Source organism: Balaenoptera musculus, chromosome 19 (assembly GCF_009873245.2).
Source record: "Balaenoptera musculus isolate JJ_BM4_2016_0621 chromosome 19, mBalMus1.pri.v3, whole genome shotgun sequence".
NCBI classification, from domain to species: domain Eukaryota; kingdom Metazoa; phylum Chordata; class Mammalia; order Artiodactyla; family Balaenopteridae; genus Balaenoptera; species Balaenoptera musculus.
Genome location: NC_045803.1, coordinates 8,418,789 through 8,432,312, shown reverse-complemented (window position 1 = coordinate 8,432,312; position 13,524 = coordinate 8,418,789). Strand labels below are relative to the sequence as shown.

The following is a 13,524-nucleotide window of genomic DNA, read 5'->3' as shown; positions in this document are numbered from 1 at the left end:
CTTTTAAGTAAATTTTAGTCATCTTGTTCATTGCACTTCTCTATAAACCTTAGACTCTCTTTGTCAATTCCATCCATTAAAAATAAAAACTTTTAGTGTTTTGTAGGGATTACATTGATTCTATAAATCACTTTGGAGATCTGACATTTTACAACACTAACTCTTCCAATCCATGAATATGGTATATTTCTACATTTATTAAATTCTTCTTTAATACCCCTCAATAAACTTTTACAATTTACTCTATTGAGGTCTTGCACACTTTTGTTAGATTTCTTCCTAGGTACTTCTTTTGGCTATTATAAATTTGTCTTTTCTTCTTCTATTTTCTAATAGTTATTGCTAACACAGGGAAATATTAATTTTGTATCCAGCCACATTGTTAAAATACCTTGTTAAGAGTAAGTTAGCTTTAGGTTCTTTTCGATTGTTTATGTACACAAATATATCATCTACAAATACTGACAATTTCATTTTTTCCTTTCCAATCTTTAAATTGTTTGTTTGTTTTTTCTTTTCCTGGCAATACTGCGCTGGATAGGGCCTCCAGTACAACATTAAATAGAAGCTGTGCTAGCTGACATCCTTATGTTGTTACTGATCTCAAGGAGAATTTTTTTTCCATGTTTCGTTATCAAATATGATGTTTGCTGTAGATGTTTTTTAGTTGCCCTTTATCAAACTTGGGAAATTTCCTTTCATGCCTGGCTTTCTAAGAGTTTTCAACATGAATGGATGCTGAATTTTATTAAAAAATTTTTATATCTACATAGATTTTTGCTATGAACTGGTACAAGTCCAAGGTCTGTCAGTCATCAGTCTCCGATGTGACAGGTTCAGAAAATGAGACTAAGCATTTAGAAACTCTTCTTGGGTGCTGTTGAATTCATGTGGCAAGTCACCCAAGACACAAGCCTTACAAAAGTATCAGTCAGTAACAGATGGGAAGTTTTAAAAGTTGATCCTTCAACACATATAGTTTGGCTAACTCTACATTTTTCTTTGCCAGAAAATGTGTATTCTGCTTTCTCATTCTTCGATGATATTTTCACTGGGCATAGAATTCTAAGTTGACAGCTTTGTCTCTTAGTACGTTGAAGTTACAATGACACTTAAAATCTGATTTCCAATGTTTCTTTTGAGAAATCAGTTGTCAGTCTAACTGTGGCTCCTTTGAAAGTAATGTCTTTTAAAAATTTTCTGGCTGCTGGTATATTTTGGAAATTTCTGTATGTCCTGTATAAGCGTGGCTTTTTTATTCATCCTGTTTTGGACTCTAAGGCATCCTTGAATCTGTGGATTCATTCTTTCATTGGTTCTGGAAAGTTCTCAGATATTATCCTGTCACACATTACCTCTGTCCTGTTCTCTTTCTGTTCTTCTGAAACTTTTATTAGACAACTGTTAAACCTTCTCACTAGATCTGCAATTGTCTTGACCACCCTTCCAGGTTTCTCATCTTTTCGTCTCTCTGTGCGAGATTCTGGGTGATTTCTTTGGAACAAATTCTTTCTTCAGTTTTTTGGGGGGTTTTTTTGGGGTTTTTTTTGGCTGCGTTGGGTCTTCGTTGCTGCGCGCGGGCTTTCTCTAGTTGTAGCAAGTGGGGGCTACTCTTCGTTGCGGTGCGCGGGCTTCTCATTGCAGTGGCTCTTCTTGCTGCGGAGCACGGGCTCTAGCGTGTGGGCTTCAGTAGTTGCAGCATGCAGGCTCAGTAGTCGTGGTGCATGGACTTAGTTGCTCTGTGGCATGTGGGATCTTCCCAGACCAGGGCTTGAACCCATGTCCCCTGCATTGGTAGGCGGATTCTTAATCACTGCGCCACCAGGGAAGTCCCTTTCTTTGGCTTTTATTTGGCTTATTGTCTATCTCCCCAGTAGAATGTAGACTACATGAGAGCACACCCTTGTCTGTTTTGTTCACTACTGTGTCTTCAACACCTAGAACAGCACCTGGCACTTAGTAGGCACTCAACAAATATTTGTTGAATGAATGACTATCACCAGACAACTACATCCTTTCTTGAGCTCATGTGGAACTTTACAGAGCTCTATTCAGAGGACCCACCTGACCTACCATTCTCCATAATCAAGTTTCTTAGGGCAAAGGAATCCATGGAGCCAAGATAATAAGATCATCCCGGTTGGACCTGTCTCTGGTGAGTTCCCATGAAAGACTAAGGAAAGCCAGCTCCGGCAGCCAACACACACTAAGCCACTGTACTACCATGAAACAGCCCAAATTTTGAGGTGTGTAAATCAGACAGAATTCAGCTTCCAAAAGGCAGCTCAGGGTGACATTGAGAGCTGAAAAAACGGACTGATTGAAAGTCAAATGTAATAAAACTATAGAACATGTAGTAGACAGAAAAATGCCCCTCACCCTCCTGCCCAGATGTCCACATCCAAATCCCTGGAACTTGTGCATATGTCACTTGAAGTGGCAAAAAGGACTGTATCTGTGTGTTTATGAACTGTGTCACAAGGAGTCGTGGTCCTAAAAACTGAAAAGAACACTGGCCTAGGGCTTCCCTGGTGGCGCAGTGGTTGAGAATCTGCCTGCCAATGCAGGGGACACGGGTTCGAGCCCTGGTCTGGGAAGATCCCATATGCTGCGGAGCAACTAGGCCCGTGAGCCACAATTACTGAGCCTGCGCGCCTGGAGCCTGTGCTCTGCAACAAGAGAGGCCGCGATAATGAGAGGCCCATGCACCGCGATGAAGAGTGGCCCCCACTTGCTGCAACTAGAGAAAGCCCTCTCACAGAAACGAAGACCCAACACAGCCATAAATAAATAGATAAATAAATAAATAAATAAATAAACCCAAAAGTTAAAAAAAAAAAAAAGTAAATGATGTAGGCTTATTAAAAAAAAAAAAAAAAAAAAAAAAAAGAACACTGGCCTAGAAAAGTCACCTTGTTTCCAGGGCCAAATAACAAGGTCTTGAAGCAAATAGGATGAAAAATCTGTCTAGGGAATTCCCTAGCGGTCCAGGGGTTAGGACTCCGTGCTTCCACTGCAGGCGGCATGGGTTCGATCCCTGGTCAGGGAACTAAGGTCCCGCATGCCACATGGCACGGCCAGGAAAAAAAAAAAAATCTGTCTAGACTCTGCTGAATTACCCACATCCTCTTTTTGCAGATGAAGAAACTACAGCCCAGAGAGGTGAAGACTTGCCCATGGTCACACAGCGCTGATGTGCCAGGACCAGGATTCTAATGCAGGTTTCACTGACTCCAGAAGGTGAATCTTTCCCCCTTAACCACCTTTTTTGAAGGTGTGGGGCTGTGCTAAGCACTAAATACTGATATTCCTACCGGAGCCTGAACACAACTCCCCCAGGGAGATGCTTTCAATAACCCCATTTTTCAGATGAGGAAGGTAAGGCTCAAAGAGGTTATGACACATGCTCCTAAGTAAGATCCACCAAGTCTGGTCTCAGAACCCACCTGCCTGTCCAGGGCTCTGGTCTGCTCCTGCAGCTCCGTGACCTCAGCCTGCGCCTGGACCTGGCACTTGAGCAGGTGACCCATGTTTTCCAGCCTCTTGCTGTCCCGCAGCCGCTTGACCTGGCTCTGGGCAATGCTGATCTGGACCTGCAGTTTGTCCCGCACCCCCTCCAGGCGCTGGATCTCCTCACTGCCCAGGCAGGGAAGTGGAGGGGAAGCCAGAAAGGGGCAGAGCTCGGCCTCACTAAAGTCCAGACACACTGGGCCTTCCCTCCCCCGTCAGCCCCAGGAGGAGGCCAGCACCCACCTCCTCAACAGCCCCCTCCCCAGCTCCAGGGACCCAGGCGCTTGGCTCACAGTTGCTTGTTGATGCGCTGGCGGACTTCCTTGCTGTAGGCTCGCCTTTCACCCTCCATCACTTTGCATTGCCGCTGCAGTCTGCTCAGCTCCCAATCCACTGAGGTGGGACCAGGCCAGGGAGGGACTCCAGAGGAATCCAGGTTCCAGCCCCTCCCTCCCCAGGACCCAGGAATTCTGGCTCCTTTAGGGTCTCAAAAACTGCAACTGAACTGCAGACCCAGTTCCCAACACCACTCTAGGGCTGCACCTCGGTTCCTGTATCCCTCAAGCTTCCTCATCCCTTCATACTTCCTGTACCCCAAGCCGACCTCCGCATTTTCCCCCTAAACCCACTCCTAGCCGGGGTTTGGGCACACATGTTTCCCCACTAGAGGGCACTCCTGGGGGGCCTCACAGTCCTCAGGGACCAGAAGCACAGGACCTGGAACTCGGGAAAGCTGAGGACAGGGGCCAAGACCCCCCGGGGCACCATTCCTGTTCCCTCCCTCCCATGCAGCCCACTGCCCAGCCTTCCTCAGCCCCACCTCCCGCCTCCTCACTCTCAGCCCATCCCCTTGGCTCAGGACTCATCCTCCCCCTTCTGGACCATCACCCCATCACCCCAGCCTCCTCCCTAACCTCCTGGCCTCCCCTCACAGCTCCAGACGGTCTTTCTACACCTAGAGCTCCCTGGCGCTCCAGCATCTCCAGGACAAAGTCCCAGCTCTTCACCCTGGTGTTCAAGGGCCCACAAACCCGACCCTACCCACCTCTCCGGTCTCGTCCACTAGCTCCCCATCTCTCACGGCCCAGTGGTTCTCAACCAGTAGCAATTGTGCCCCCTTAAAGACATATGGCCATGTCTAAAGACATTTTTGATCGTCATGGTGCGGGGGCAGGTTGGGGGGTGCTCCTGACATGAAGTGGGGAGAGGCCAGGGATGCACTGAGCATCCTCCAACACACAGGACAGTCCCCCCGATAGCAAGGAATGATCTGACATCTGACCCCAAGGGTCAACAGTGTGGAGACTGAGAAACCTTGCTCTAGTCATATGCTGTTCTCTCTGCGGAAACACTCTTCCTTTCCTTCTCCTGTTGGTAACTCCCGAGAGAAGTTCTGGGCCCCGCTCAAACTCCTGCACTAAGTCTTCCCAGCCATTCCCGCCCATCTGCCCGGCTCCACCTCCATTCCGGAGCATGTGCGTTTCCCCACTAGAGGGCGCTCCTGAAGGCCCTCCCTGTCCCCAGTGCCCTGCTGCACCAGGACCTGAAACATGGGAAAACCGGGAAAAGAATGAATGAAATAAAGAATGTATGAATTACCCATTCCCTCCAGGAAGGCCTCGCTTCCATCCTCGGAACGACTGCTCCCAGCAGAGAGTCCCAAAGGCATCTTGGCCAGAGAGGGTGGGGCTCCTGTAGGGGTGGTACAGGACCCCTTCAGACGGCGAGCAGGAGAGGGCTAGGAGGAGGGCGGGCGATGAACAGCGAGGGACTAGGAATTGGAAGAGAGTGACCCCAGAACTAGCTCTGGCCTTTCTTTGAGTCTCAGTTCCTCCAGTGGGTTGGAGTGGGACACCTCTAGAGTATCTTCCCATGCCCCTCCCGACCTCCCGCCTCTCACATTCTCTGTCTCGCGTCGCGGCTCTGACTCTGGCGGGGCGACTTCTAGGCTCTCGGTATCTCCGAGGCGGGGCTGTTTGGGGAGGGGGCACAGAGGAGGGGGAAATCTCCCCAACCCCGTCGGCTGAGGGGAGCGAGGCCCGGTCCCTACCTGCTGGGCTGGAGTACCTGACATGTCCTGGATGCTCCAAGCTCACTGTTGTGGTCTGGTTACTGGGGAGATGAGGGGCCAATGAGGCCTGAGGACAGCAGCCGGGGAGGGACCAAGGCCACCGAAGAAAGCCGTGGGAGGGGAGAATGGGGAGGAGAAGCCAAGGAGGCCACGAGGAGACCTGCGGGGAGCTCGGGTGCTATGAGCAGATGAGTTAGGGGAGCCCTGCGAGGGGCGGTGCTAGAGGACTGAGATGGGCGTGGCTTCGGGGGTCCTGCCAGGGGCGGGACCTGTGGGGGCGGGACTCTAGGCCTTGTGAGGGGCAGGGTTGGGAGGGCCTGTGAGGGCGGGACTGTAGCCCTTGCGAGGGGCGGAGCTGTAGAGGACTATGAAGGGCGGGACTGAAAAGGCCTCTGAGGAGAGGGACTGGGTGGGCCTGAGGGGCGGGGCTTCAGGGGAGGGCAGAGCTGCCGGGCCCGGAGAGGGTTGGGGCTGGCGAACCTCGGCAGGGAGTCAGAAACCCGTCCAGGCCGGGGCTTCGGAGCCTTGAGAGGGGAGGGGCAAGGATACCTGTAGAGGGCGGGGCTGAGGGCCTTTTGAGGGGTGGGGCTTCGAGGGCTGAAAGGGGCGTGGCTGGAAGAGCACGGGAGGGGTCTGGTGGGAGGGCACCGGAAGAGCGCGGATTCCCAAGACTTGTGGCAGGGGGCGGGGGACGACTAACCGGGAGGCACTCAGGCTCAGAGAGCCTGGGGAGGGAAGTCAAGATGGTCTGTCTGGGGAGCACAGGGTTGTGAGGGCTGGGCTGTGTGTTTCCAGGAGGGAGAGGCAGTAGCTAAAAGAGCCTGTGGAGGCAGGGCTGGGAGGGAAACGTCTGAAAGGCTTTGGAACTGGGCCAAGGTCCTTCGGGACGGGGCGTGAGAGATGCGTGTCTTAAGCTGATTAAGACCACGTTATTTTGAGGATTCATCAGCAGGCACGCGGTGCCGATGCCGGGAATTGTGACGGGGGGAGGAGCGCTCACCGCCGCCTCAGGTCCTCGAAGCGGCTGACTACGCATGCGCGGCCAACGGCCTCCGGAGAAGCAGCCAAAAACCCACAGCCGCCTTAGAGGTCCGCGCACTGAGAGGCGGAAGTGGGCGGGGCCTAGGGCGCTCCGTGCCGCCCCTGCTTTCCGGCCACGCCCCCATGGCGGCGCCCCTAGCCCCGCAGGGCACGCCCCGTTGACGGCAGGCTGTTGCCCCCTTGACGGCAGGCGGCTGCCCCCGTGGGCCTCTACCGAGCGGGCTGGCAGTAGACACCGCTCCCTGCAGGCTGGGTGTGCCCGATGCCTGCGGTTTCCTGTGGGAGGAAGCGGCCCGCGGGCGCTCAGCTCGTAGCTTTGGAGGCCCAGGAGGGGGAGATCCCCCCACCGCCCTCGGGTCCCCTGATTCTCCCCCTTCTATAGGGCCCTACCATGGGGGACCCCCTGCCCCGAACATCCCCGGGATACCCAACTCTGGCGCTGATTCCACTCTGGGAGCTTGATTCAGAGTCCTAGCCTCCTGTTCCCCACCTCCCCCCCTCAAATTCCATCTCCCTACACCCTAGTTCCCAGACTCCTCCCAGGACCCAGGTCCAGTCCCCTTGCCTCCTTGAAGAGCATACGATCTCCAGTCCCTCATTTTTCCCCCAGTGACCCAGGCTTTCTAACTTACCTGGGGAACTGATTTCAGACCTCCAGTCTCTTGTCCTTCTCAAAGATGTAAACTGGAACTACTTTATTCCCCACCCCCAGGGACCTTCATTTTGTACTCCCAACTTTGTAGTCTTGGGACCCAATGGACCCAAGATTTTGCCCCTTCCCCAAATCCTAGAGACCTTGATCTCGGGTCTCCCAGTACTGGATCCACTCAGGGCCCCAATGTCTGGTATGACAAGCACATACAACAGTGCTTACTTGGTGCCGGGCACTCCTCTAAGAACTGCTCCGTGATGTATTTACTATTATTATTTCGATTTTACAGATAAAGAAACTGCGGCAGAAAGAGATTAGTAACTTGCCCCAAATCACAGCGAATGAGTAAAGCAGTTTCAATTTGAATCCAGCCAGCCTATCTCTATAGAGTCTGTGCTATAGTGATACCCAGCTTCCAGGTCCCCCGAGAACCCACCCAGTCACTGAACTGCCCTTCCCTCACCCACTCAGGGAGTCCAGATGACCAGCCATTCTCCCTCCCCCTAGCTCTGGCCCAATCAGATACCCAGACATCCCATCGTCCAGTTCCCTTCCCTTGTAGGGACCCAGGATTTCAGTTCTCCAGCTCTTAATTCCATATTCCAGACATCTGGTTCCCTGTCCCTCGCTTTTCACCAAGCACCCAACCCTGCCAAGAGACCCAGGTACATAGTGGTGATTACCCCCCACCCTAATTCAGTAACCCAAGAATTAAATAACAATGATAACAGTAATAGTTGACATTAAGTCCCTGGTACTGCACTTCTGTTTAAAACCCTCTAGTGGTTTCCAACTGCACTTAGAATAAAATCCAAACTCCTCCTCTAGGCTTCAAGGGCCCTCTTTGATTTCCCTTCCTACCACTCTCTCTCGTTCCCTATGTTCTGGCCACACTGGCCCTTCTGTCTGCTTCTCAAACAACCTGAACTTGTTCTCAAGGCCTGTGCGTCCTCTCCCTGCCCCGCATTCAGATGACTCCCGTCTGCAAGTCTCAGCTCAGATGTCACCTCCTCAGAGAGGCCTGGCCGGATCACCCTTTTAAAGTAGCCTCCCATCATTAGCAGTGTCACTCTATTTTATTTCCTTCAAAGCCTTTATCACTATCTGAAATCTATCTTCTTCACTGATGTTTTGTCTCTATCATCCCTCTCCCTCAACTAGAAGGGAAACTCCATAAGAACAGCAGGGCTCCCATCTGTTTTCTTCATTATTAACTCCTGGTTCATAATAGATGTCCAATGAATGATGAGGAAAGGAATAAACATGTCAGGTGTGTTAGTGTACTGGTATTACCTTATTCGTTTAGAATAAGTATCAGAATTGTTATTATCAGTATTAGTATATTGTCAGTATTATGAGTAGTATTGTACCCACCTCATAGATTAGGAAACTGAGGCTCAGAGAGTTGAAATAATTGGTCAAGGTCCCCGGGCAGGAAACGGTAGCCCTGGGTTCTTAACTTCCACCTCCTGCCCCCTCCAGAGTTCCACACTTCCCCATTTCCCATCCCCTGACCCCCACCATGGTGCCAACGCCACCAGCCCTCAGCTCACTCCACGCTGCAGGAATCTGGCCTCGTCCCCCAGTCTCCCATCCCTCTGAGGATTCATTCCTAAGCCCCATCAAGGAAAGCAGGCATCAGTCCCAGGACCAGTCCCAGAGCAGAGGCCTGAGAATTAAATCCTCCCACCCCTGATGCTTGCCCCACCTGAGGGCCCCAGCTCTGTTCCCTTCCTTCCGAGGATGCATCATCTCAACCGCAGGAGGGAGCCCCAGAAGATGCCTGTCTGGGGGCAGTGGGTGGGGGCCCAGAGAATGAGGAACCCGAGTGCCTGGGCCCTCCCTCTGGCTGCAGACCTCAGCTGGGTGTGGTGAGGGTGTGTATAAAAGGGTCAGTATATATTGAGAGGAGCAGAGAAAGAGAAACCAGGAGAGTGAGGAGAGAGAGGAGGAAGGAGGTATAGACAGTGAGGACAGGACAGAGAGAGACAAGAGGCAGAAGGAGAGAGAAAGGGAGAGAGGGAGAAGAGAGGAGAGGGGAGAGAGAGAGAGTTCCGGGATTGGAGGGGAGAAGGAAGGAGAGAGCAAGAGGGGAGAGGGAGGGAGGGAGGGAGAAAGGCGGTGAGAGGCGGGGGCCTCGACAGGGTGGAAGGAGGGAGGAGAAGGGCGGGGCACGGAGGCCCAAGCGAGGGACCAGACTCAGCTCTGACTTTTTCCGCCGCGCTCGGTAAGTTTCCAATCCGTTATTCAGACTGGGATTTCTTTCTTTTCCTGGGTGTGCAGCAGTTTGGAAAGGAGACCCCAGCTTGGGACAAGCTTGGAAATCCTTGTAATTTAAGAAGTGATCTCTTCGCACTTGGGGTGGAGACTTGGGAAGGGGTGGAGCCCGGCAAAGTTTGAGGGTTCCCAACAGTCTCCCCACCCGAAAACTTCCTGCCGTTTTTTTCCTGTGGCTGTCCATTCCCCCCGAGGACCCTGAGGTCAGGGCTTTTCGTGAGAACAAGCAGAGTCTGGGGACCCTTCAGCCACCTCCCCCCACCCCTCTCCCGCCCTTTCTGGACACTTGAAGGGTCATGGGAAGCTGGCTCCTTCTCAGGCCTCTCCCGACTCCCATCACGGATCTTGTCCACTTTCCCTACAAGGTGTCCAGTAGACACCAGTCTGGCAGCAGGGTGGGGTGGGGACCTCATGGGCATAGCCAGGGGCTAGGGTTTCCCTGGTGTTTGGGAGGCAAGGGGGCGAGATGAGTCACCGACCAGATGACTCACCGGGTCTCCCTTCCTCCCCCCACCCCAGGAGAGGAGTGGGGTGACTCAAGGATGCCTGTTTCTGGGGGTAGACCCCAGATTCTGATGAATCTGAACAGGTGGCAATATGAATTTTCATAACCTGGCCCATATGTGCCCAGGGACAGGGCTCTGAGGAGATGGGGGCCACATTGCTAGTCCTACTCATTTCCGGACCCAAGAGTCCATCCCTGGCCCCCTGCAGGCCCTGGGGAATTCAGGAGTCCAGGCCCCGGGCCTCCAGCCCCCTCCTCCTTCAGACCCAGGAGTCTGGACCCCAGCCTCCTCCTCCCTCCGACCGGGAGTCCGGGGCTCCTAGCCCCCTTTCCCATTAGACCTGGGAGTCTGGACTCAGCCCCCTTCTCCACCAGAATTCAGACATGTCCCCCGCCCCTGTGCCAACCTCTTGACGTGATGGTCTCCTGACGTCCCCACCCAGGCTTCCAACGCAGCCATGTCACTCCTCCTGCTGGTGGTCTCTGCCCTTCACATCCTCATCCTCATCCTGCTTTTCGTGGCCACTTTGGACAAGGTAAGCCTACTGGGAGTAGGAGCCTCTCCTGCAGACTCCCGCCACGCCCCTCCGCTAAAGTCACTCTGGCCCCGCCCCCTTTCCCTAGCCCTCACCCTTCTGAGCTCTGCCTCCACCCTATGTGCCTCCCCCCGGCCCCACTTTCCTACTAAACCCATGCTTTCCCATGGCACCTTGCCCTTTTCCTAACCCTTCCTAGTCTCCCTAACTTTGTCCTTCTTCCTCTGTCCATCCCAGTCCTGGTGGACCCTCCCCGGGAAGGAGTCCCTGAATCTCTGGTACGACTGCACATGGAACAGTGACAACAAAACGTGGGCCTGCAGTAATGTCAGCGAGAATGGTGAGGGGTGAGGGGCATTGGAAACTGGTCTGCAAAAGGGAGGGGTAACCCCAAGTCTCCTCCCGGGACCAAGGATTGGGAACCCCCCAAGGTTTGAGTGGGCGGGTCTGGGTCCCCATGCTGAGTGACCGAAGCTGATGTATGATGACCCATCTATCTGGATGGTAGGGGGAAGTATGCTCATATTCTAAAGAGGATGGTCTAAAAGCCCCACTCCCTATGATTCAGAAGGAGTGGAGGCCACATGCTATAGGTTTAAAGAATGGGGGAAAAGCTCCCAAGATTCTGAGACGATAGGATTATGTTTCCAAAGTTCTAAGGAGACCGGTGTTCTGAAGGGGTGGCTGGGACCAATCTGTCCAAGTTCCAATGGGGTGGACCACATTAAGTTTCTAAAGAGGTGAGGCTGAATCCTTCTAAGGTTCTAAAGAAGTGGGGCCAGGTGCATCTGAGTTCTAAAGGGGCGGAGCTGCATCCATAGACATTTCGAAGTCAAGGTGAAAGATTAAATGCTTTTTGCCTAAGAGCAAGTAAGAATTTCTGCTCTCACTACTTCTATACAACATTGTACTGGAGGTAGCCAAAGCAACAAGGCAAGAAAAAGAAATAAAAGGCATAAAGATGGGAAAGGAAGAAGTAAAAATGTCTTGATTCCCAGTGAACATCTTTATATAGAAAATCCTAAAGAATCTGCAAACAGCTTCTAGAACTGATAAGGGAATTTAGGAAAGTTACAGGAATTGAGGTCGATATAAGTGATACTACTAAGTACCTAAGGTTGTATGTCTCTAAATGGAAGAAGGGTTGGTGGGGGCAATGATGAGCAAGCAGGTGGAGCTGGAACTCTGGACCTGCTGTGACTTCCACCTCTGTCTCCTATTGCAGGCTGGCTGAAGGCGGTACAGGTCCTCATGGTGCTTTCCCTCATCCTCTGCTGTCTGTCCTTCATCCTGTTCATGTTCCAGCTCTACACCATGCGGCGAGGAGGGCTCTTCTATGCCACTGGCCTCTGCCAGCTTTGCACCAGTGAGCACTGATCCCTGGGAATTGAAGGGAAGGGAGGAGGCCTGTGAGGATGTGTGTGTGGGGGGTGGGGGGTGCTGAGAATGGACATCTGATGAATGAAAACAATTCTCAACAACCCAAAGACCACCTGAGCTTCCTCCCTTGGCTACCTCTCTGCCCCAGGGACTTAGGGGAGTTGTAGTTTTCAGTGACTTGGTGGTTTGTGGTGTGCAGCTCTGAGTTATGGGGGAACTGGCACTTAGGGCTTCAAGGACCCAGGGCTGGGGAAGGGGGTGTGGACAAATAATTTAGATCCCAGGGATGAAGGGGGGCCAGCAGGGATAGGTAGCTAATTAATACCCCAGGGGAAAACTCTGAATCATAATAGTAGTGGTCTTATAATGTCAGCCAGCTGCTGTTTCTTGTGGACCTACTATGTATCAGACACTAAAGGGAGTTTTACGTACTTTTCAGTTTTTTGAATTCAGGTGCAAAGGACTAAGTTAATCATAGTCATCAGTTTTGGGGAACATTACCTTTCTAGGTTCCCTCTTGTTCTATTAACTCACTATCTGTGCGCTTGGCTTGTAGAAAGGTGCTCAAAAGTATTCCTTGAACGGATGGATGGATGAGTAGGTATTTTCGTCCCATTTAATGGATGAGTAAGGGGGGCCCCGAAAAAATTAACTAAATTGCCCAAGGCCAGTCTGCAGTGGCCCCGAGGCACGGCGCTGGGGGAGCGAACCACAACTCCCAGCAGGCAGCGGTGCTGCGCACTCGCCCTCCCGCGGCTTCTTTGGCCCGTGGGTTGTTGGGAAATGCAGTCTTCTTGTGCGGGTCCTGCGTGACGCGTGGTTCCCATCTCCCCACAGGCGTGGCGGTGTTTACCGGGGCGCTGATCTACGCCATTCACGCCGAGGAGATCCTGGCGGAGCGCCCATCAGGGGGCAGCTTCGGTTACTGCTTCGCCCTGGCCTGGGTGGCCTTCCCCCTCGCCCTGGCCAGCGGCATCATCTACATCCACTTGCGGAAGCGGGAGTGAGGGCCGCGCGTCCCCTTGGCTCTCCAGCCGGCTCCCGGCCCCTCCACCTCACCCCGAAGCCCCCACCCCGCCTCCAGAAAATAAAACCATTTAACCGCTCGTTCTACCTTTGCCTCCTTCCTTCCTTCCTTCCTTCTCCTGGGACCCAGGCTGCTCGTGCCCGATCTTTCCTGAATGGGGACAGCCCCCATCAGCAGCAGCCTGGCCTTCAGAACGTCTAGCTCCAGGCCCCCATCTCTCTCTAACTTGGGATACAGGAGCCAGCGATCCCAGCAGCCCTTCTTCCCCTTCCACAGACCTGAGGCCCCCGGGCCCTCCGGTCTCAAAACTCAGGATTCCTCCCAAGACTAGACCTTCAGGCACTTCTAGGTAAGAACCAGGAATCCGTGTTTCCAGTCCTCTCTCCTTGTCCAAGGGTCTCTCTCTCTCAACCGGCGAGGCTGTGTGTCTTGTTCTAGACTGCTGTTAGACAGGCTGGGACCTAGGACCCTTTGCTACCTTGCTTGCACCTGGACAAACATTTCCTCCAGCTACAAAATACAAAG

The 13,524-nt window shown here is 52.7% G+C and overlaps 2 protein-coding genes across 5 annotated transcripts in view; one reads left to right on the top strand and one right to left on the bottom strand.

Annotated features, from left to right (window-relative positions):
- The window catches only part of ODAD1 (outer dynein arm docking complex subunit 1), a 29,575-nt gene extending 23,811 nt beyond the window's left edge, over nucleotides 1–5,764 (bottom strand). For 2 of the 3 annotated variants that reach the window (XM_036832136.1, XM_036832137.1), the window contains exons 1-4: nucleotides 5,561–5,764; nucleotides 5,110–5,202; nucleotides 3,804–3,903; nucleotides 3,447–3,636 (exon numbers count right to left, since the gene is read on the bottom strand). In XM_036832136.1, coding sequence (XP_036688031.1) covers nucleotides 3,447–3,636; nucleotides 3,804–3,903; nucleotides 5,110–5,179 — 360 coding nt within the window. In that variant the 5' untranslated portion in view covers nucleotides 5,180–5,202; nucleotides 5,561–5,764. The remainder of the gene's footprint in view (nucleotides 1–3,446; nucleotides 3,637–3,803; nucleotides 3,904–5,109; nucleotides 5,203–5,560) is intronic. The other variant, XM_036832138.1, reaches the window with a different exon arrangement.
- Nucleotides 5,765–9,203: 3,439 nt separating this feature from the next.
- EMP3 (epithelial membrane protein 3) lies at nucleotides 9,204–13,093 on the top strand. Of its 2 annotated transcripts, none has more exons than XM_036834689.1 (5): nucleotides 9,204–9,501; nucleotides 10,432–10,592; nucleotides 10,830–10,932; nucleotides 11,818–11,958; nucleotides 12,810–13,079. In XM_036834689.1, exons 2-5 carry the CDS (start codon nucleotides 10,515–10,517, stop codon nucleotides 12,977–12,979), a joined length of 492 nt encoding a protein of 163 aa, XP_036690584.1. In that variant the 5' UTR covers nucleotides 9,204–9,501; nucleotides 10,432–10,514; the 3' UTR covers nucleotides 12,980–13,079. The 2 variants fall into 2 exon arrangements, with proteins under 2 accessions (XP_036690584.1, XP_036690583.1); XM_036834688.1 differs by having other exon boundaries at nucleotides 9,392–9,501; nucleotides 10,500–10,592; nucleotides 12,810–13,093.
- Nucleotides 13,094–13,524: the final 431 nt, after the last annotated feature.

Excerpts from the sequence above, each read along its gene's own strand:
- EMP3 (XM_036834688.1), top strand. The coding sequence starts at position 10,515 with ATGTCACTCCTCCTGCTGGTGGTCTCTGCCCTTCACATCCTCATCCTC. Across the intron at positions 10,933-11,817 it reads CAGTAATGTCAGCGAGAATG|GCTGGCTGAAGGCGGTACAG; the intron begins GTGAGGGGTGAG and ends CTCCTATTGCAG. Across the intron at positions 11,959-12,809 it reads CCTCTGCCAGCTTTGCACCA|GCGTGGCGGTGTTTACCGGG; the intron begins GTGAGCACTGAT and ends ATCTCCCCACAG.